The 16,956-nt window shown below is 54.8% G+C and overlaps 1 protein-coding gene and 1 long non-coding RNA gene across 12 annotated transcripts; one reads left to right on the top strand and one right to left on the bottom strand.

Moving 5' to 3' along the window:
• Nucleotides 1-1,142: 1,142 nt before the first annotated feature.
• Nucleotides 1,143-6,949, bottom strand: ACP4 (acid phosphatase 4). Of its 11 annotated transcripts, XM_027617307.2 has the most exons (12): nt 6,907-6,949; nt 6,405-6,460; nt 5,210-5,314; nt 5,051-5,137; nt 4,074-4,220; nt 3,661-3,759; nt 3,454-3,549; nt 2,547-2,679; nt 2,383-2,465; nt 1,794-1,918; nt 1,398-1,576; nt 1,143-1,319 (listed from the first exon to the last, which is right to left on the bottom strand). In XM_027617307.2, the coding sequence occupies exons 1-12, from the start codon at nt 6,914-6,916 to the stop codon at nt 1,204-1,206; spliced, it is 1,236 nt and encodes a 411-aa protein (XP_027473108.1). In that variant the 5' UTR covers nt 6,917-6,949; the 3' UTR covers nt 1,143-1,203. The 11 variants fall into 11 exon arrangements, with proteins under 11 accessions (XP_027473108.1, XP_027473106.1, XP_027473111.1 ...); XM_027617305.2 differs by having other exon boundaries at nt 1,143-1,576; XM_027617310.2 differs by lacking the exon at nt 5,210-5,314 and having other exon boundaries at nt 1,143-1,576; nt 3,661-3,769; nt 6,391-6,460; nt 6,650-6,949.
• A 45-nt stretch (nt 6,950-6,994) lies between these two features.
• LOC113935407 lies at nt 6,995-7,493 on the top strand. The gene is made up of 3 exons (XR_003524034.1): nt 6,995-7,122; nt 7,214-7,273; nt 7,395-7,493. It is a non-coding gene; the product is annotated as an uncharacterized LOC113935407 (long non-coding RNA).
• The last annotated feature ends 9,463 nt before the right edge of the window (nt 7,494-16,956 follow it).

Raw genomic sequence — 16,956 nt, 5'->3', positions numbered from 1 at the left:
ATTCTATTGGGCAGCTGCACACCAGCCTCGCCACTGATCGTAGTCCTGTGTCCATTCATGCAGCTGATGACCGAGGCATGACCATCAGTGCCACACATTTGGTATGGCCAGGAGGGGGCTGGTGCCCCAGATTTGGGCCATTCAGTGCTTGGTATGTGGTGGGGAGGTGGCACCTCCCCCCCGGGATGAGCAGTTAAGTGCAGGAACACCATGAACAGAAGCTGCTGTTACTAGGTGTGCAGTGGCTTTCCTTAGTCTCCAGTGCTGCCCCGAGCTATGCTTGTGATGACAGAGGCCCTATCTACCTCTGAGCAGCGCGGCAGCTGCCAGCCATGTGTGACCAGAGTCCTTGAACTGCGGCCAGTGCAGCTGGGACCTGAGTTCTCCACTTTGCTTCACTTAAATAGGCACGTGGCAGCCAGTGGGTGCTGCCGCAGACCACCCCCAAGCGGGTCGGAGCCAGTGCTGTGCTGGAAGCCCTGAGCGGTATTCCCAGTCCCGCCTGCACTGCCGGCTTTCAGGAGCTTCATGGCAAGGGTTGTGGGGTCTGATGAATTGGGAGTCTGGCTCTGTCCGTATACACGGCGGGCCTGACCCACCCCACTGCACACGGAGGGTGGAGAAAATGGTGACGCCAGTCTACTGCACTGAGGGTCTGCAAGGGTCCCCAAAGCCAGAGTGACTCCCAGGAGGCAGGTCTCCACAGAGTGTGTGACCTGTGGAGGGGCTCCCTGAGCAGATGCGCGCACCGCGTGTGCTGTACCTACAGACGCATGTCCCCACGGGTACTGACGTACCATATGCCCCCATGCGTGTGCAGAGCTGTGCGTGAGTACACAGCACCCCCACGTGCAGGCGCACCCCCACACTGACCAGCATGCACGGAGATACTGGGTGGGTGCGTGCATGTATGTGCCGACAGCCTGCGTGCACCCGTGTGCGCAGAACCCAGGAAGCACACGTGTATGCACACGTGCCACGTACGTGTACACAAACCGCCCTTCACGCACGCCCGTGCGCACACGGACGCCGACACGCAGGAGCGCGCACGACGGCCTGCCGCTTCCCGGCCGGGGCGCACCCCCTCAATTCCCCAGAACAGGCGCACGCAGTAAGTCACGGAAGCCAAAGCCGCGGGGGGAGCAGACGTGTTGGGATGCAGTGCCCGCTGTGGGGGGGGGGGGGGGTGGCCGGGCTCCCAGCTCACACGGGCCCCCCCCAGGCCCGCAGGCAGCTGGGTCTCCAGGCCAGCAGGCCCAGCCCCGTGCTGAGCACTGCCAGCACTGCCACAGCCCCGGCCAGCAGGGGCACCACAGTGGCTGCAGGGAGAACACGGGAGTGTGAGTCTCGGGACCTGGGCCTCCCCACACTCCCACCCCAGTGCCAGTGGCCGTCACCTGCAGGGGTGGCAGGCTCAGGGGAGCCGTGGCAGGGGACCCCGTGAGCCGGAGGCCGGGCCGGGGCGGTGAGCTGGCGGAAGCGGCCTAGCGGGCAGGCGCGTGGGCACCCGGGAAGGCTGAGGGGCAGGGGCAGGCCGGTGGAGTCGTTGCGGTAGAAAAGGGAGATGGTGACATTCCTGGGGGAAGACAGGAGGTGGTGGCACCCGGGCCCCTCCTCGCCTCCCCCGCCACTGACTTAAACCTGGAGGGGAGCAGCCAAACGGGAGGCACTGGGCTCCTGAGTCCTACCTTGTCAACCTCCTCGTGCCATCCCACGCAAATCCCCCTCCGCCCGGAACCCCATCTCTGAGACAGTTCTGTTCTGCCCATTCCCGGGCGTCACCCCCTCCTTACCCTGCATCTTCGTCCGGGTCCCCGAGGCGCCTCCGGAATTCAAAGCCGAGGCAGGCTGCATACGGTGGGGTGTGCCCGTCATAGAGACCCAGGGCTCCCTGGAGGGCCAGCAGAGTGCTGTCGTGCTGCAGGTGGATCCCAGGGCTGAGCCACGGCTCTTCTCTTGATGTCCCCTCTCTCCTGAACTCTAGATTTGTACATCTGGCTTCCTCCCACATGTCCCTCAGATCTCTTAGAACTAACCCCCACCCGCAAATCGGCTCATCCTGGAGGCAGTTCCACCAGTTACAGGGGATCCTTTAATGAACATTGGTCAAAGAGATGCAAAAATATGATCAGGCAGCTCAGTTAAACAGCTTGTCCTTCCAGAAGAGCTAAATTCTCTTATAACACCATCACCTCCCTCGTTCCAGACTGCGTACCTCTAGTGATATGGTCTGAGAGTATGGTTTGGAGATATGAGTTACCCAGGGCAGTGGGCTGAAGTTCCACTGACACCACCCACCAGCTCTTCCTCACCCACATTGCCATCTGCCATCCCCCTCATCCCTGTGCCCACGTGGCACTGCCTCCCTTCCCAAAGACTCACAGCTGAGTACATAACCATCTTGAGGGGCAGCCCCAGGCGCTGGACCCGAGAGAAGTTGGCAAGGATGGCATCCAGCAGGATCCCTGAGAGGGCAAGAACAGAGTGCTGAGAATCCCCCAGAGGAAGGTGCTTTGGCCTCCCAGCCTCCCAGCCCCACACCTCACCCCCTGTCAGCTGGGCCTTCTCGGCTGCCCGGGGTGGACCCACGTGGGCCCCAATATCCAAAGCGGAGATCTGGGCTAGTGTCCGTAGGACGTTCGGGGAGGCCCAGGATGGGAGGGGAAGACCATGGGCTTGCTGGAGAGAGACAGGGAGAGAAGACAAAGTGACTGGGATATCCTGAGCTCGTCACGTCCCCTCAGGCCTTCCCAGTGCCTGTGCTGTCCCCCTGAGCTGCAGTCCTCTCTCCCACCCCTCTTCCGAACCCCTCATGGGCTGGGTCTGGTCCGGAAGTCATGGCCAATAGCAATCATTAATCAACAAGAATAATGACCATCACCCCACAACCCAGGAGCCCTCATGCACGGAGCCAGAGGTGTTTCAAACTTCAGATGTTTTGGAATCTAGAAGGTTCCCATGGTGGCAATACCATCTCCCTCAGAACACATCCAGTGGGGGTTGGGCAACCCTCTTGATCACACACACTGCTAATTCCCACCGTGCAACTAGGATAATTCTCATGGAAGGGAGTAAGCAAAGACTATCTATCTGAAGAGCATCACGCCGATTCAGGTCAGCACCGGCTCCTCAATTTTGGGGTTTGGGAGCTCTTCCCACAAGAGAACTAACAGAGGAGGAATGACAAACACGTAGCCTCAAGCCTTCCTGCAGACCTCACTGTGTGCCAGGCACTGTTCTAAGCACATCACGTGGATTAACCCGTTTTGATCTTCACAGAAACCCCAAAGGGTGTTGTAACGGGTTTTGCTATCCCCACCGTGCAGATGGGCAAACTGAGGCACCAAGGGTTAAGTGACTTGCCTGAGGGAACACAGGTAGTGAGCAGCAAAGCTGGGATTTGAATCCAGGTGCCCTTAATCACTGGGCTGGGTGGCTGGGGCGGGGGCTCACCTGGCACATCAGTGTGTCTAGAACCTTCCACGCCCTGCGGAGCGGCTCCCCGACCAGCGACAGCCCCGTGTAGTTCTCCAGGTGAGTCAGGAAGTCCTGGATGCACCGGGGCTGGGTGAGTCTGATGGGCCTCCTCACCCCTCCCTGCCCCGCCTTGCCCCCCCCCCCCACGCCCTCCCGTGGGCCGCCCCGCCGGCCCCCGCTCACTGTCCAGCCCTCCAGCGCGGTCTGGTACTCGGCAGCCTCCGTGGCCTCTCGCAGCAGCTCATGGTATCGGGGACAGCTGCGCGTGGGGAACCTCAGCAGCTGGGAGAAACTGAGGCTCAGAGAGGACAGCGGGACTGGGACCCCACAGTCACAGCGCGGGGAGTTGGGGCTGTGGAGCCCTCGTCCAAATCTCTCTCTTCAAAATATGTGGTCCCTCCCAAATCTGGCTGCACAGCACAGGGATGGCGGCTCACCCAAGCCGGACAGCTCTGACGCAGGGACGGTCTCACGGCTCCCAGCCAGCATAGGCTGCCGGGGTCCGCACAGCCTCTCCCAACCACCGGCTCCCTCCACCTAGGGGTCTCTGTCTCTCTCCATCCCTCCCACCCCCTGCGTCTGTCCAGCCTCCTGACCTTGTCCTCGGTGACGGGCACCGTGTGCACAGGGATGGGCCTCCAGGCAGCCTCTGGGCGCCCCGGGGCAGCCTCAGGGAATAGCCCTGCGAGGTTGGCCTGAGCACTCTCCAGCGTGCGGTCAAAGTCAGTGCTTCGAACATACACCTGCCGTGGCGGGGGAGACCAATGTCGGCTCAGGCCCGCCGCAGCAGCGAGCCAAAAGCTTCAGGTTCAGTTCGGGGGCTGAAGGGCAGGTGCTGGGAGTCAGAACCCAGAGCGAGGTGGAGTGTCTGGTCTTCAGTGTTGGAAGGTGGAGTCGAGGGTCAGAGGTCAAGGTCATTGAGCAGTGGGGATGGAGGTCAGAATTTGGGTGAACGTGTGGGATTAAAGGGGTCAGTTGCGTCACTGAAAGAAAGGAAGATCAGAATTGCTCGAGTTCAGAACTGTTGGAGTCCAAGTTTAGAAGGAAGGTGGAAGGGCGCGGGACCAGAATTCAGTACATGTCTGTCAGGGATCAGAGGCTGGAGGTCAGGAGGAATGATCCTACCTGGAGGAAGTCAAAAGACACAGGAGGACGTAGGAAAGAGGATTCAGGTTTGCTGACGGGTAGAGATCAAAGACCGGAGCTCAGGAGGGCACATTGAACCAGTGAGGGTCAAAGTCAGAATCAGTCAAGTTTTGGAGTCAGAAACCAGAGTTCAGAAGGTCTGGTAGGAGTTGGTGGGCGTCAGAGGACAGAGGTGGAGGCCAGAAAATACAGTCAGAGTGGATGGAGCCCCGAGGTCAGAGGTGAAGCATGGGACTCGAGTTGAGATGCGGTAAGAGGTCAGCGTGAGTGAGTCGATGGTTTGGAGGTCAGGGATCAGATACGGGGTGCAGGTCAGGTTATTGCGGGTCTAAGGCCAGAGGTGGAGGCCCACAGTGAGTGTTGGAGTCAGGGGAGGTCAGAGGTGAGAGCTCAGCGGGCCAGGCGAGGGTCATCTTGTTGGCAGTACCTCCTCCCGCCGGTACTCCGGGCTCAGAAAGGCCTCGTAGCGGCTCCTCAGGAAGCGTCCCAGCTCCAGCTGCTGGCGGACCCCCTCCTGAGGACAGAGAAAGCCTCAGCAGACCCCTCCCCACCCCGCCCACTCCTCACCCGAACCCCGGCTTCTCACCCCAGTCAGCTGGCCCAGGCCCCTTGGCCACAGGGTGGTGACGGCCTCCTTGTGTGGGTCGGTGGGGTAGGAGGCCAGCGGGGCCCGGTCGCCGTGGCGGAACACCTGGGGACGGGACCAGGTCAGGGCTGGCTGGGGAGAGGACGGGGGCCAGGCCAGGGCAGGGGACACCTCACCACAGCCACAAACGCCAGGGGTCCTTCGGTCAGGGCCCGGGGCGGCGGCGGCAGCAGCAGCAGGAGCAGGAGAAGTCCAGCGGGGAGGCCCCCAAACCCTGGCCTGGCCATGTCCACACAGCCCAGACGCTGAGCTCAGCCCACTGTCTGTGCCGCAGCCCCAGCTGCTCATTACCCTTGCCTCAGCACCCCCAGAAAAGCAGGTCCCAGCATGCCTGCCCCAGGAGCCAAGGTGGCCTCCTGGGATCCGGCTCCCCCAGGGCCTTTGCCAGCTTTGGATTAGCCAGTGGAGTAACCTGTTCTATCTTCACTGTACCCCTGGCAGGGGTTGATACGGTTCTCACCGTCCCCGTCGTGCAGATGGGGAAACTGAGGCACAGCAGGGTCCATAATTTGCCTGAGGGAACACAGGCAGTGAGTGGCAAAGCTGGGATTTGAACCAGGGGCCCTTAACCTGGGTGCAAAAGGGGGCAGAGACCCCCAGCCCCACATTCGAGACACTTTCTCTACTTTCTCCTCTCTCCCCACAACCCAAGTCTGTCTTTTTCTATTCTCACCCCTCAAATGTTGGAGCTCTCTGAAGCTCTCTTGAGCTTCCTGGAGATGTCGCCTTCTTCCGGCGCCACCCACATCTGGCCCCAGCCAGCATGGCCCAGGGGTTGAACACCCAGACCCTGGATTCGGCTTGGCTGGGTTCAAACCCCTAACGTCACCGTTTACAAGCCGTGCAACTGTGGGCAAGTTACCGCACCTCTCTGTGCCTCCTCACTCATCCAATCCATAAAACGGGAACGAGTGCAACCTCAGAGAACTGCTTTGAGGATTAATGAGTTCAAAGGGCAGAGTGTCACCTCGTCAGAGCCTCAGCTGGGAACACGTGTGCATCCAGCAACTCAAAATTTTAATCGTTCTGCGCATGTCCACGAATGCCCGCAGGAGAGCAACGGGTATGCATTTTGGGATTACAGAGAATTTAGCGAAGAGGCGAATTCACAAAAATGGGACCTGTGGATAGTGACCTTCGACGGTACTTGTTTCTTTAGCCTCTGTGTTTCTGGTAACCGAGAAGTTAGTTCTAAAGGCGTAAAGGACAAAAAGAGTCAGATGCCTGTAATGCTAGTGGGAAGGCTGGTGGTGCGAAAGGCAGGGACCCCCCCCCCCCGGGGGGGTGGCGGTTGGGGTCTCTGGCGCTGTCCCTGTGCCTGTGGTCCACGGGTAGAAAGGTGCCGCCACCCCCACCCCCAGCACTGGTGACAAGACTCACTGGAGTCCCCAGTCCAGCTGCGGTTCCTCTCAACATTGTGTCTGTTTTCCCGGGGCCACCTCCCGGCTTCCAGCCTCCTCCCTGCTCCAAGACACTGACGCCCAGAGCCGACTCGGGGCCTCCCCTATTCACAGCCTCCCCTGGCTCCCCAGCACCCTGGGGGTGGGATGGGGGGACCCAACTCCTGAGCAGAGTGTTGGAGATCTGGATTCTGCAATCTCAAATGTCCCACGCCCAAGTTAAGATACTGCATGTACCATTCTGCATCCCGGTCCCCCTCTCCCTCAAGCATCTGCTCTGTGTCCCCTCTACCCAGAATGCCTTTCTCTCGTCACCACGGCCACCATTCTGGTCTCCCAGGCAACCCCGCTTAGGTTCTAGTGGCTGATCTGTCCTCTCTGGTTCAGAGTCCAGGAAAGGAAGGAGCTCAAGCAAGCACGGAGTTCAAGACCATGGCCATGAACTTTCAGGAAGTGAGGAGGGGTCTGGCAGGGGGAGGGAGGGAAGGGAGAAGGAGGGAGGGAGGGCAGGGAGTGGGCCCTAACCTCTGACTGCTCCCCACAGAATGTAACCCTGGCCATGGCTGTATTCACCATCCTTGCCTCCATCTACTTCTTCAACAAGGTGAGTGGGAAGAGGGTAAGGGTGGCGGGCTGAATCTCTCTCTTTTTTGGCCCCCACTTTATCCACTTAGCCTCTCCTCCTCTCCCATGCCTCTGTGTATCTTTGTGTCTTCCTCCCTTAGGCTCAGCAATGAGAAGACACAGGGATGCCTAATCCAAAAGGATTCTGCCCTGGATCATGACTCTGGCCTCTGAGACCAAATAAATGGACTGAATCCGCACATCCCGTTCCATCCTGGCTGAAGGAGGAGGGGCCGGGAGTCCAGTCTCCTGGGTCTGACGAAGGAGGGGCTAGAGGCCTGGAGTCTCTCCTTTGAGACAGGGGGAGCTGGGTTTTGAGGGATGAGCAGGAGTCTTTCAGGAGCAGTTAGAGAGGAGGAAGGACATTTGAACTCCGGGTGCAAAGGCACAGAGGGGAGCGGCGCCTGGGTGGCTCAGTCGGTTAAGCATCTACCTTTGGCTCAGGTCAGGATCCCAAGGTCCTGGGATGGAGTCCCACAACACAACAGGCTGCCTGCTCAGAGAGGAGTCTGCTTCTCCCTCTCCCTCTGCCCCTCCCCTCTGCTCTCTCTCTCTCTCTCTCTCTCAAATAAGTAAAATCTTTAAAAATAAAAAAGCACAGAGAGGGGAGAGAGCAGGGCTGATTCACCTGGTATCAACACAGACTGCTGTGTACTTCAGATATATTTCTTCTCTCTGAACCCTGGTTTTCTTCTCAGTCTGACAAAGGTGAAAATCTTTGTTCAGCGGGCCCAGGTGACCACAGCCAGAAAAACTTGAGATCAAAGACACGGATGGAAATTGTCAGCTGCAAAAAGTCTGTAGTTATCATCTTCATTGTTATATTCTATCAACACATCTTTCTCTTTTCTTAGAAAACTCCTATTCAACCTTCAATACCCACTGTCAATGCCCTTTCCTATGGAAGACAGACGGTCTGTTACCAGCTTCCTCACTAACCTCCTCCTCCCTACTCCCTGACTTCACCCCCAGTAGTTGAAATGCCCTGGATGACACTCCAGCCTTTGGTTGAGCTTCATCCACCTTCTCATCGGATGAACAATTTCATTTCGACTCAACATCTGAAAAGGCAGCTCCTGAATAGGGTGATGGAACATCCTGGGTTTCCCAGGAAAGGCCTAGCAAATTTTGATTCGGAACGGATTTATAGCTTCACTACGATTTTGCCTCGCGGATTGCAAACACTTTGGGCCAGTTGTTCCAACATCATTGGTAATAGCGTCCTCTTTAATTCTCAAAAGCGTCCTGATTTAGAGGCCCTGATTGCAAAACTATGAGTGACCACACGGAGGAGGTGTTGGACCATTTTCCCAGCTAGAAGTTAGTCCGCCCCGCTCTGGGAGGGAACTCGGCTTCGCAAACCAGAATTCGGAGACCTTTCCTCCCCCGCTCGCAGGGTTTCTCTCCCCCTGGACCTTCGCCTTGCTTCCTGTCTCTCTCCTCCAGCTCTCTCAGGGGTCCTTCTACAACCAGAGCTGACCCTGTCCCTCCCCGCTTGCAGCCTTCCTGTGGCCCCCGGCTCGTGGCCCCGCCCCTCCCCCAGAGACCCAGCCCCTCAGCCTGGCCTTGGAGGCTGTGTACGACCTGACGCCCTCTAGTCTTTATTCTCTTCTTTTCCATCTCACCTACATCCTACGCACATCCCGCCCGCCCCCGCCCCCCCCCCCCCCCCGCCGTATATCCTTAACCACATATAACTCAGAGATAGTAAAAAATGCCACTCCCCAGTATCTTTGCAAATACATGCTGTGCTCTCTGCCTGGAGTGCCCTTTCCCACCTCCGTTCTGCTCTGTGTAGGCTTCCTCTAGAAGGCTTCCTAAAACCCCTTCTGCTCTGAGTGTGGCTGCCTGCTCTCCCCTCCCATCCTTCCAGGCTGTGACCGGGAGCTTAAGAGTGGGGTGCCCAGAATAGGATCTGACTCCTAAGGGACCCCCAGCTTGGGTCTTGGCTGTTAATGCTTGTGGAACAACCAAATATAGACGAAGAAGTCGGTCTTTGCGTGTCCCCCTCCCCCGCCCCAGGGTTTTCAACCACTTAGTGCTGGGGTTCTGGGTCCCCTGGGAGCTATTAAGGTTGCATTTCCACAACCACAGGCACTTCTGAGGGATGGGGCTCAGCCCGCTGCCCCTGGGGATCCCTGGGGAGCTTTTGAAACTCCCAGAGCCCAGCTCCACCCTGGACCACTTAAACCACGACGCCTGGGGATGGGGCCTGGACATCGATTGGATTTTTAAAAGCTCCCCCGGAGATTCTGATGTGCCGCCAGGGTCAGAGGCATCTCTGTAATGTGTTTTCTGAAGACAAGAAGAGATGGATTCCTCCCCCCCCCTCCCCTTGGAGCTTAGTGCATTTATATCTGAGGCAGCTCTGTGGATACATCAAAAGACTCAGAACGTGGAGCAAAATTTAACCTCTAGTTTAGAAACATTTGGGAGTTTGGAAACCAAAGAAAGCAGACAAAGTAGTTTCTTCCCAGAGCAGGGGGCAATGGAAGGGTGGTGGGGAGGCGCATTTCCCAGGGCAGCAAGAGAAGATGCGGAGGGAGTGAATGATACCCAACAACCGGCTGGCTGAGCCGGAAAAGCCCGTGGCCCAGGGCTGCCCCGCTCCACCTAGGGGACCAAGGTGTCCTGGGCTGCATGGGACTTTCCAGTCTGAGCCCCCAAAGCCGCGGATCTCAGGAAACGCTCGGTCCCAGGATAATCAGGATGGGTGGTCCCTCTCATTCCCAAATTCCTCCACTATGTCCACAGTCCCACCTTTACACGCAGGCCCCCGGCCCTCTGGCCCTCTCTCCATGGTGTCTGTCTCCCTGTCCGTCTGTCTCCCCCGAGCGCGCTCCTTCAGCCGGATTCTGGTGCTATTTCGGTCTTTCGCTAGAGCTCTTCATGTTCCTGCCTCTCACTGGGTCTTTGTCTCCATATCTTTTTCTGTCTCCTCTTCCACTTGATCCCTCCCAGCAGCCTGACCTGCCTCTCGCCTCCCCTCCCTGCCTTGGCTGCCATTAGCTGCCCGTGTCTATGCAGTCCCATGCACCTGCGTGCATCCCCTCCCCTTCTCCTTCCATTTCACCCCATTTCTCGGGGGTCTCTGTGTCCCTGCCCCCCCCCCGGGTCTCTCAGGGTCTCTGTCCCACTCTCTCAGGGTCTTCTCCGTCTCCCCCCATCCCTGTCCTTCTCTCTGCCTCTCTGCCCCTCTCTCTCCACCTCTCTCGCTCTGCCTCCCCATTCTCCTAGCCATCTCTTGCTGAATCTCCACGCCTCATATTCTCCAGAGTCGGAGGAGATAGGACCTCCTTCGCCCTTCGCACTCCCCCATACTGTCTCCCTTCAGGTCCTCCCAGGACGGCTGGACCTCTCACGGTGTCCGTGTCCGTCACAGACTCTCTCCCTTGGCAGAACCAGAGGGCCTGGCACAGCCCCTGCCTGGAGGCCTGCCCCCCCCCGGGGGGGGGATGCAGAGGGTTGGAAGAGCCACTGCCCGTCCCCCCACCCCCACCCAGGGTGAGCTCCAGCGGTCTGAGCAGCACCCACACCTCCACCATGTCCAGCCTGGGCTCCCCCATCTCCCCACCAGCCCCAGCAGAAACAGCAGGTGGAAGGGAACCCAGCAGGGAAACGACATGCCCCCCCATGGCCCACGGCACCCCCAGCAGCTGGGGCCTCCCCATCAGTCTTGCCAGCTGCAGCCTGGCCCTCACCCGGCTGTGAAAGGTGCTCAGCACCCCCAGCAGCACCCCAAAGCCAGACACCAGCTGACTCAGTGCGGGGGCTGCAGGTGTCCTGGTAGAAGGGCCAGCCCCCTGGATCACTGGCCTCAAAGATGTCCACGCCGTAATCCCCGGGACCTGGGTCTACGTTCTAGTCCGTGGCAAAGGGTAGTTCGGTCACAGATGGAATTAAGGCTGTTTGTCAAAATGAGGAGAGGACCCTGGATTGTCCAGGTGGGCCCATGCCGTCACTGGGAAGTAGGAGAGGAAGGCAGAAGAGCGGGGGGCCGAGAGACTGACCCTGCTGGCTTTGAAGATGCATGAAGGCCCACGAGCCACCAAACAGGGCAACCTCTAGAAGCCAGAGAAGGAAAGGAAATGGACTCTCTTCCTGAACCCAGTGACTCCCATTTAGGACCCCCAGAACTGCAGGATAAATTCGTGTGGTTTCAAACCTCTATAGGTATTGGTTACAGCAGCCATTAGGAATGAACATACCCATTTTACAGACCAGCAAATGGAGGCGCTCTGAAGGTCACACAGTTTCAAGGTCAATGAGTTTGCCTCCGGAAGGACAGGGGGTAGGGAGTTGAGGGCAGGCAGCAGGAAGAAGGGGGGCTCTGGACCCAGGATGGCCGCAGGAGAAGCCTGGAGGGCGTGGCCAGGCTGCAGCAAACAGGGTGGGCGGTTAGTGTCGGTGTAGAGGAGGGAGTGGGAGCCATGCTCTGCCGGACTGGGAGGTGAGGCAAGGGAAGGTGTGCTGGATCAGAGCCTACTACTAGCCTCTCCTTCCCTCCACTCTCTCCCCTCCATCTCTATGGCCTGGCCCTTACTCAGGCCTTCTCCTCTCCCCCAGGACCCCCATGCCCACATTCTCCTGGCCTCTCTCCATCCCCCAGGGGACGCCAGAGGGACTTCTCTACATTCAGTGTTGACTCGACCCCTCCCCTGCTCACACACCTCCCATGGCTCCCCAGTGCCCCCCAGCCTGGTCTTCCACCAGGGCCCATGAAAGCCCTCAACTCCATCTCTCAAGCTCCCACCCCACCCCTCACAGCTGGTCCCTGTTCTGTCACAGCCGTAACCAACTTGATAGCTCACTGACCAAATCCATCTCTTGGCCAGCCTGCAGCCTCTTTGAGATCAGGGTCCTGGTTTGACTCCTCTGGGGTCCCCAGCATCACCCACCACAGGAGGAGGCATGTGGGAAGTCCCCATTTTCAAAGAAATGAATCATTAACACTGAGTAAGCCCAGGTCTGGGTCAATGCGAGCCCCAGAGGGTGGGGCAGCACGTCATTCACGACAGACCGCATCTCAGGAGTGAAGGACCCAGAAGCGAATGAAACAGACAAAGGTGTAAGGCTGTCACCTTGTCCCCCTCTTCATCTGATTCCACGTGGACAAGAAGGGGAACCAGGAGTCCCATAGCACAGCTGATCATGTGTATAGGGAAGGGTGTGGGCTCTGGACTCCCACCACCGTGCTGAGTTTGGACCCGGACCCTGACATTCTGACCCTGACTGGGACCCCGAGCAATTCAGTCTCTACCCCAGCAGGGATACATGAGGATTAGGAAGCATTTGGTGCTAAGTCAACAAGGAACAGTACCTACGACTTTGCAGCCACGGAAGGAAGGCTTCAGGCGCCGGGAAGGGAAAGGTGTCAAGTGTCAGGGAGTGAGGAGTCTCATGACAGCTATTTTCCGACATTTGATGACAGTCTGTCTGTCTCCCACGGCTGGGAACATCTCAAACCAGGCCAGATTGGGGGCGCCGCCTCCCCTCTCTCCTTGCTGAGAGAAACAGAGGTAGTGATTAAGATCGAGTAATTGCCTCCCTCCTGCCTGGGAGGTAAGTATCTTTCTGCAGGATCTTTCTGTTCAGGACCGTCTTCCCTAGGCTGTGAGCTCCGTGAGGGCAGAGGCCCTGTTCTGGCAGGGATTCCAGAGGATGGCAGAGATTTATTTGTACCGTGGGCTCAATCAATACTTGAAGGGACAGAGTATTGTGAGGAGGAGGCTGTAGGCTCTGGAGGATAGGGTATGTGGGCCCCTCCCCTTGGGACATAAGCTCCTCCCCCAGAATGTCAGACCCTCCCCCTGGGATGTTCGCACCTCCTTCTGGGATGTCAGTTCCTCCCTTTGGAATATTAGCCCCCTCCCCTCAAATGTCAGGCCCTCTCCCTTGAATGTCCCTCTCCAAAGTAGGGATCAGTATCTCCTTCCCCTCTCTACCTCTAGAGCCTAGAACCATGCCGTTCAGCTCACCGGCTCTCAATAATCATGACTGAATGGATTAGTAGGGTCAGTCTTTTCAAGCCCCGACTGCCACTTACGCTCTCTGTGACCATTGGTAAGTGACTTTACCTCTCTGAACCTCCAGCTTCCTCATCTGTAGAATAGGCATAATTGTAATACCACTCTGGTAGGGTCGAGATGCCGATTTGGGGTGTCCATATGTTTATGAAGCTCTGGACAGGACCTGGTGCACAGGACACCATCAAGGCCTGTGAACTTGATGAATATATATATTTGATGAATGAAGGTGTGAATCACCTTCTTGGGTTTTCATAGAAATTTTATTAAAGAGAGATTTTCAGTCCCTAAAATCCGAGGCTTGGGGCATCCTCCACAAGCCTCTCTCATGGAGGCTGCCCAAGGGAATGCTGATTCCTTCCCTTGGCGATGCCAAGAAGCTGTGCTCCCTCTGGGTCTCAAAGCCACCCTACCAACCATGCAGGGCTCTTCCCAACCAAAGACCACCATCTCCCTGAGGAGAAAGCTCAAGCCGGCTCTAAAACCAGAGTCTCCTGAAAGACTACTTAACCGCATTCATTAGAAAATCAATACAAATTAAAACTTCATAGGGATTCCTCCGTTCTGGGGGGAGGGCGAGGAGGTGGAAGACACTGACCTCGTGGTCGCCCTGAGGAAGCATGGGAAATGCCCCGCTGGGTGCCCTATGGCACCGTCTGGCAACACAACTCACTACACTTCCTCTGACCCTGCCAGTCCCCTAGGAAGAATAAAGGCATGGAGAAAAATCTTTCTTTTTGTTGTTTAAAGATTTTATTTTATTTTTAAGATGTATTTCTTTATTTAAGAGAGAGAGAGCGCGCGCGCACATGAGCTGGGCCAGGGTGGCAGTGGAGAGGGAGAAAGAAACTTTAGCAGACTCTGTGCTGAGCATAGAGCCCAATGCAGGGCTCAATCCCAGGACCCTGAGATCATGACCTGAGCTGAAACCAAGAGTCCACACTTAACCGACTGAGCCACCCAAGCGCCCCAAGGTTTTATTTTTTTTTAAGTAATCTCTACCCCCAATGTGGGGCTCAAACTCACAACCTGGAGATCAAGAGTCACGTGCTCTACTCACTGAGCCAGTCAGGCACCCCTCAAAGAATAACAGTGGCAACCAAGAATCTTATAGCCAGCAAAGCTAATCTTTCAAAAGTGAAGGTAAAATAAAGACATTCCTAGATAAACAAAAACTGAGAGAATCTATTGCTAGCAGACCTGACTTACAAGAAACACTAAAGGAAGTTCTTCAGGCAGAAGGCAAGGTAATTCCAGATGGTCATGCAAATCCACAGGGGAAACTAGTTAGGGTAATTATATCATTTTATTTTATTAGAGATTTTATTTATTTATTTGACAGAGAGAGACAGAGCCAGAGAGGGAACACAAGCAGGGGGAGTGGGAGAGGGAGAAGCAGGCTTCCCGCGGAGCAGGGATCCCGATACAGGGCTCGATCCTAGGACCCTGGGATCATGACCTGAGCTGAAGGCAGACGCTTAACGACTGAGCCACCCAGGAGCCCCTTATTTTATTTTCTAAAGATTTTATTTTTAGTAATCTCTACACCCAACATGAGGCTCAAAATCATGACCCCGAGATCCAGAGTCACAGTCTCCACCAACTGAACCAGCCAGGTGCCCTGGTAATTATGTAATTTTATTTTATTTTATTTTTTAAATATATATGTTTTTATTTACCTGAGAGAGAGAGAGAGAGAGAGTGACAAGCGGGAAGGAGGAGCAGAGAGAGAGGGAGAAGCAGACGCCCCACTGAGCAGGGAGCCTGATGTGGGACTCGATCCCAGGACCCTGGGATCATGACCTGAGGGGAAGGCAGATGCCACCCAGGCACCCTAATTATATAATTTTAAAAGACAGTATTAATGCATAGTTCTTCTCCATTATTCTCTTAACTGATTTTAAAATCAATTGTATAAAATAATATACATATAATGTATCATTGGCCTATAACATATAGAGATGTAAAATATTTGCCAATGTCAACACAAAGAAGGTGGTAGAGGAAAGCTAAGGAAATGACTATGGATGGTAAAGTAGTAATAATAATTATTGTTGGCTTTGTAATATTATTGTGTATGACAATAATACCACAGAAAGAGAGAAAAGAGAATAGAGCTCTACCGGAGTAGCAATTCTCTATCTCACTGGAATTAAGCTAGTATAAATAGGAACCTGATTCCAGTCAATTAAAATGTATATGGTAAGCCCCAAAGCAACAACCAAAAAAACAATTAAATATGTAAAGAACTCTTACAACTCAATATCAAAAATACAAGTCACACCATTTTTGAATGGACAAGAGATCTGAATAGATGTTGACCAAAGGAGATACACAAATGGCCAAAAAAAAGCACATGAAAATATTGGCATCATTAGTCATCAAAGAAATGCAAATCGAAATCACAAGGGGGTAGGTACCACTTCGCATCCACGAGAATGGCTAAAATTAAAAAAGTCAGATAATAGCAAGTGTTGGCAAGGATGAGGAGAAACTGGAACCCTCACGCACTGCTGGAGGGAGCTCACTGTGGGAAACAGGCTGGCAGTTCAAAAAAGTCAGAGTTACCATGAGATCCAGCAATGCCCCCTCCTAGATAGATATCCAAAAGAAATGAAAACACACAACCACACAAAAACCTGGACATGAATATTTATAGCAGCATTAAAGGTGGAAACAGTCGACATATCCCCATCAACTGATGAATGATAAACAAAATGCAACATATCCATACAATGAAATGTTATTTGGCCCTAAGAAAGAATGAGGTACTCATGCATGCCACAACCCAGATGAAACTTGAGACCATCACACTAAGCGAAAGAAGCCAGTCACAAAAGATGACCCATTTATATGATTCCATTCATCTGAAATATCCATAACGGGAAAATCTGTAAAGTCAGAAAATAGATTCTTGGTTTCTTGGGACTGGCAGTGGATGGAGTGATAAGAAAATTGCTGAAAGGTACGGGTTTGGTGTCTGTTTGTTTGTTTGTGATGGTGAAAATGTTCTGAAATTGACCGTGGTGATGGTTGCTCATATCTGAATGTACCAAGAACCATTGAATTGTCCACTTTAGTTGTATGAATTGTATAGTATGTGAATCTCAAAAAAACTTTAAAATAGGGGCGCCTGGAGTCTCAGTTGGTTAAGTGTCTGCCTTCGGCTCAGGTCATGATCCTGGGGTCCTGGGATCAAGCTCCACGTCAGGCTCCCTGCTCGGTGGGGAGCCTGCTTCTCCCTCTCCCCTGCTTGTGCTCTCTCACTCTCTCTCTCTCAAATAAATAAATAAAATCTTCAAAAAAAAAAAACTTTAAAATAATCCAAATAGAAGTGTCTCTACTTTTATTCTGATCATCTTTGGGTCCTTTATTAGGGTTTAAAGTCTTATGCCCAGAATCTTAATTTTCTTTTATGTGTTAGTTCCTAGATGATTTCTAGATATTTCAGAGGGATGGTGAATGGTATTTTTAATTACATTTCATGTTTGTTGTCAGTGTAGAGAAATGGAATTGATTTTTGTAGGTTAATCTTGGGGGTTTTTGTTTGACTTTTTAAAGACTTTTTATTTTCTTTAAGTAATCTCTACACACAACGTGGGGCTCAAACTCGCAACTCTGAGAGATCAAGAGTCTT

Source organism: Zalophus californianus, chromosome 17 (assembly GCF_009762305.2).
Source record: "Zalophus californianus isolate mZalCal1 chromosome 17, mZalCal1.pri.v2, whole genome shotgun sequence".
NCBI classification, from domain to species: Eukaryota; Metazoa; Chordata; class Mammalia; order Carnivora; family Otariidae; genus Zalophus; species Zalophus californianus.
Note: the sequence above shows the minus strand (reverse complement) of the source record. Positions and strands in the feature narration are given on the sequence as shown.

Coding starts and splice junctions, on each gene's coding strand:
- ACP4 (XM_027617305.2), bottom strand. Junction 5,315..6,404: donor AGAAACAAGTACCGTCGAAG/GTCACTATCCAC, acceptor TCCCGTCCCCAG/GTGTTCCGCCACGGCGACCG. Junction 3,760..4,073: donor TGCCCGTCACCGAGGACAAG/GTCAGGAGGCTG, acceptor AGTTTCTCCCAG/CTGCTGAGGTTCCCCACGCG.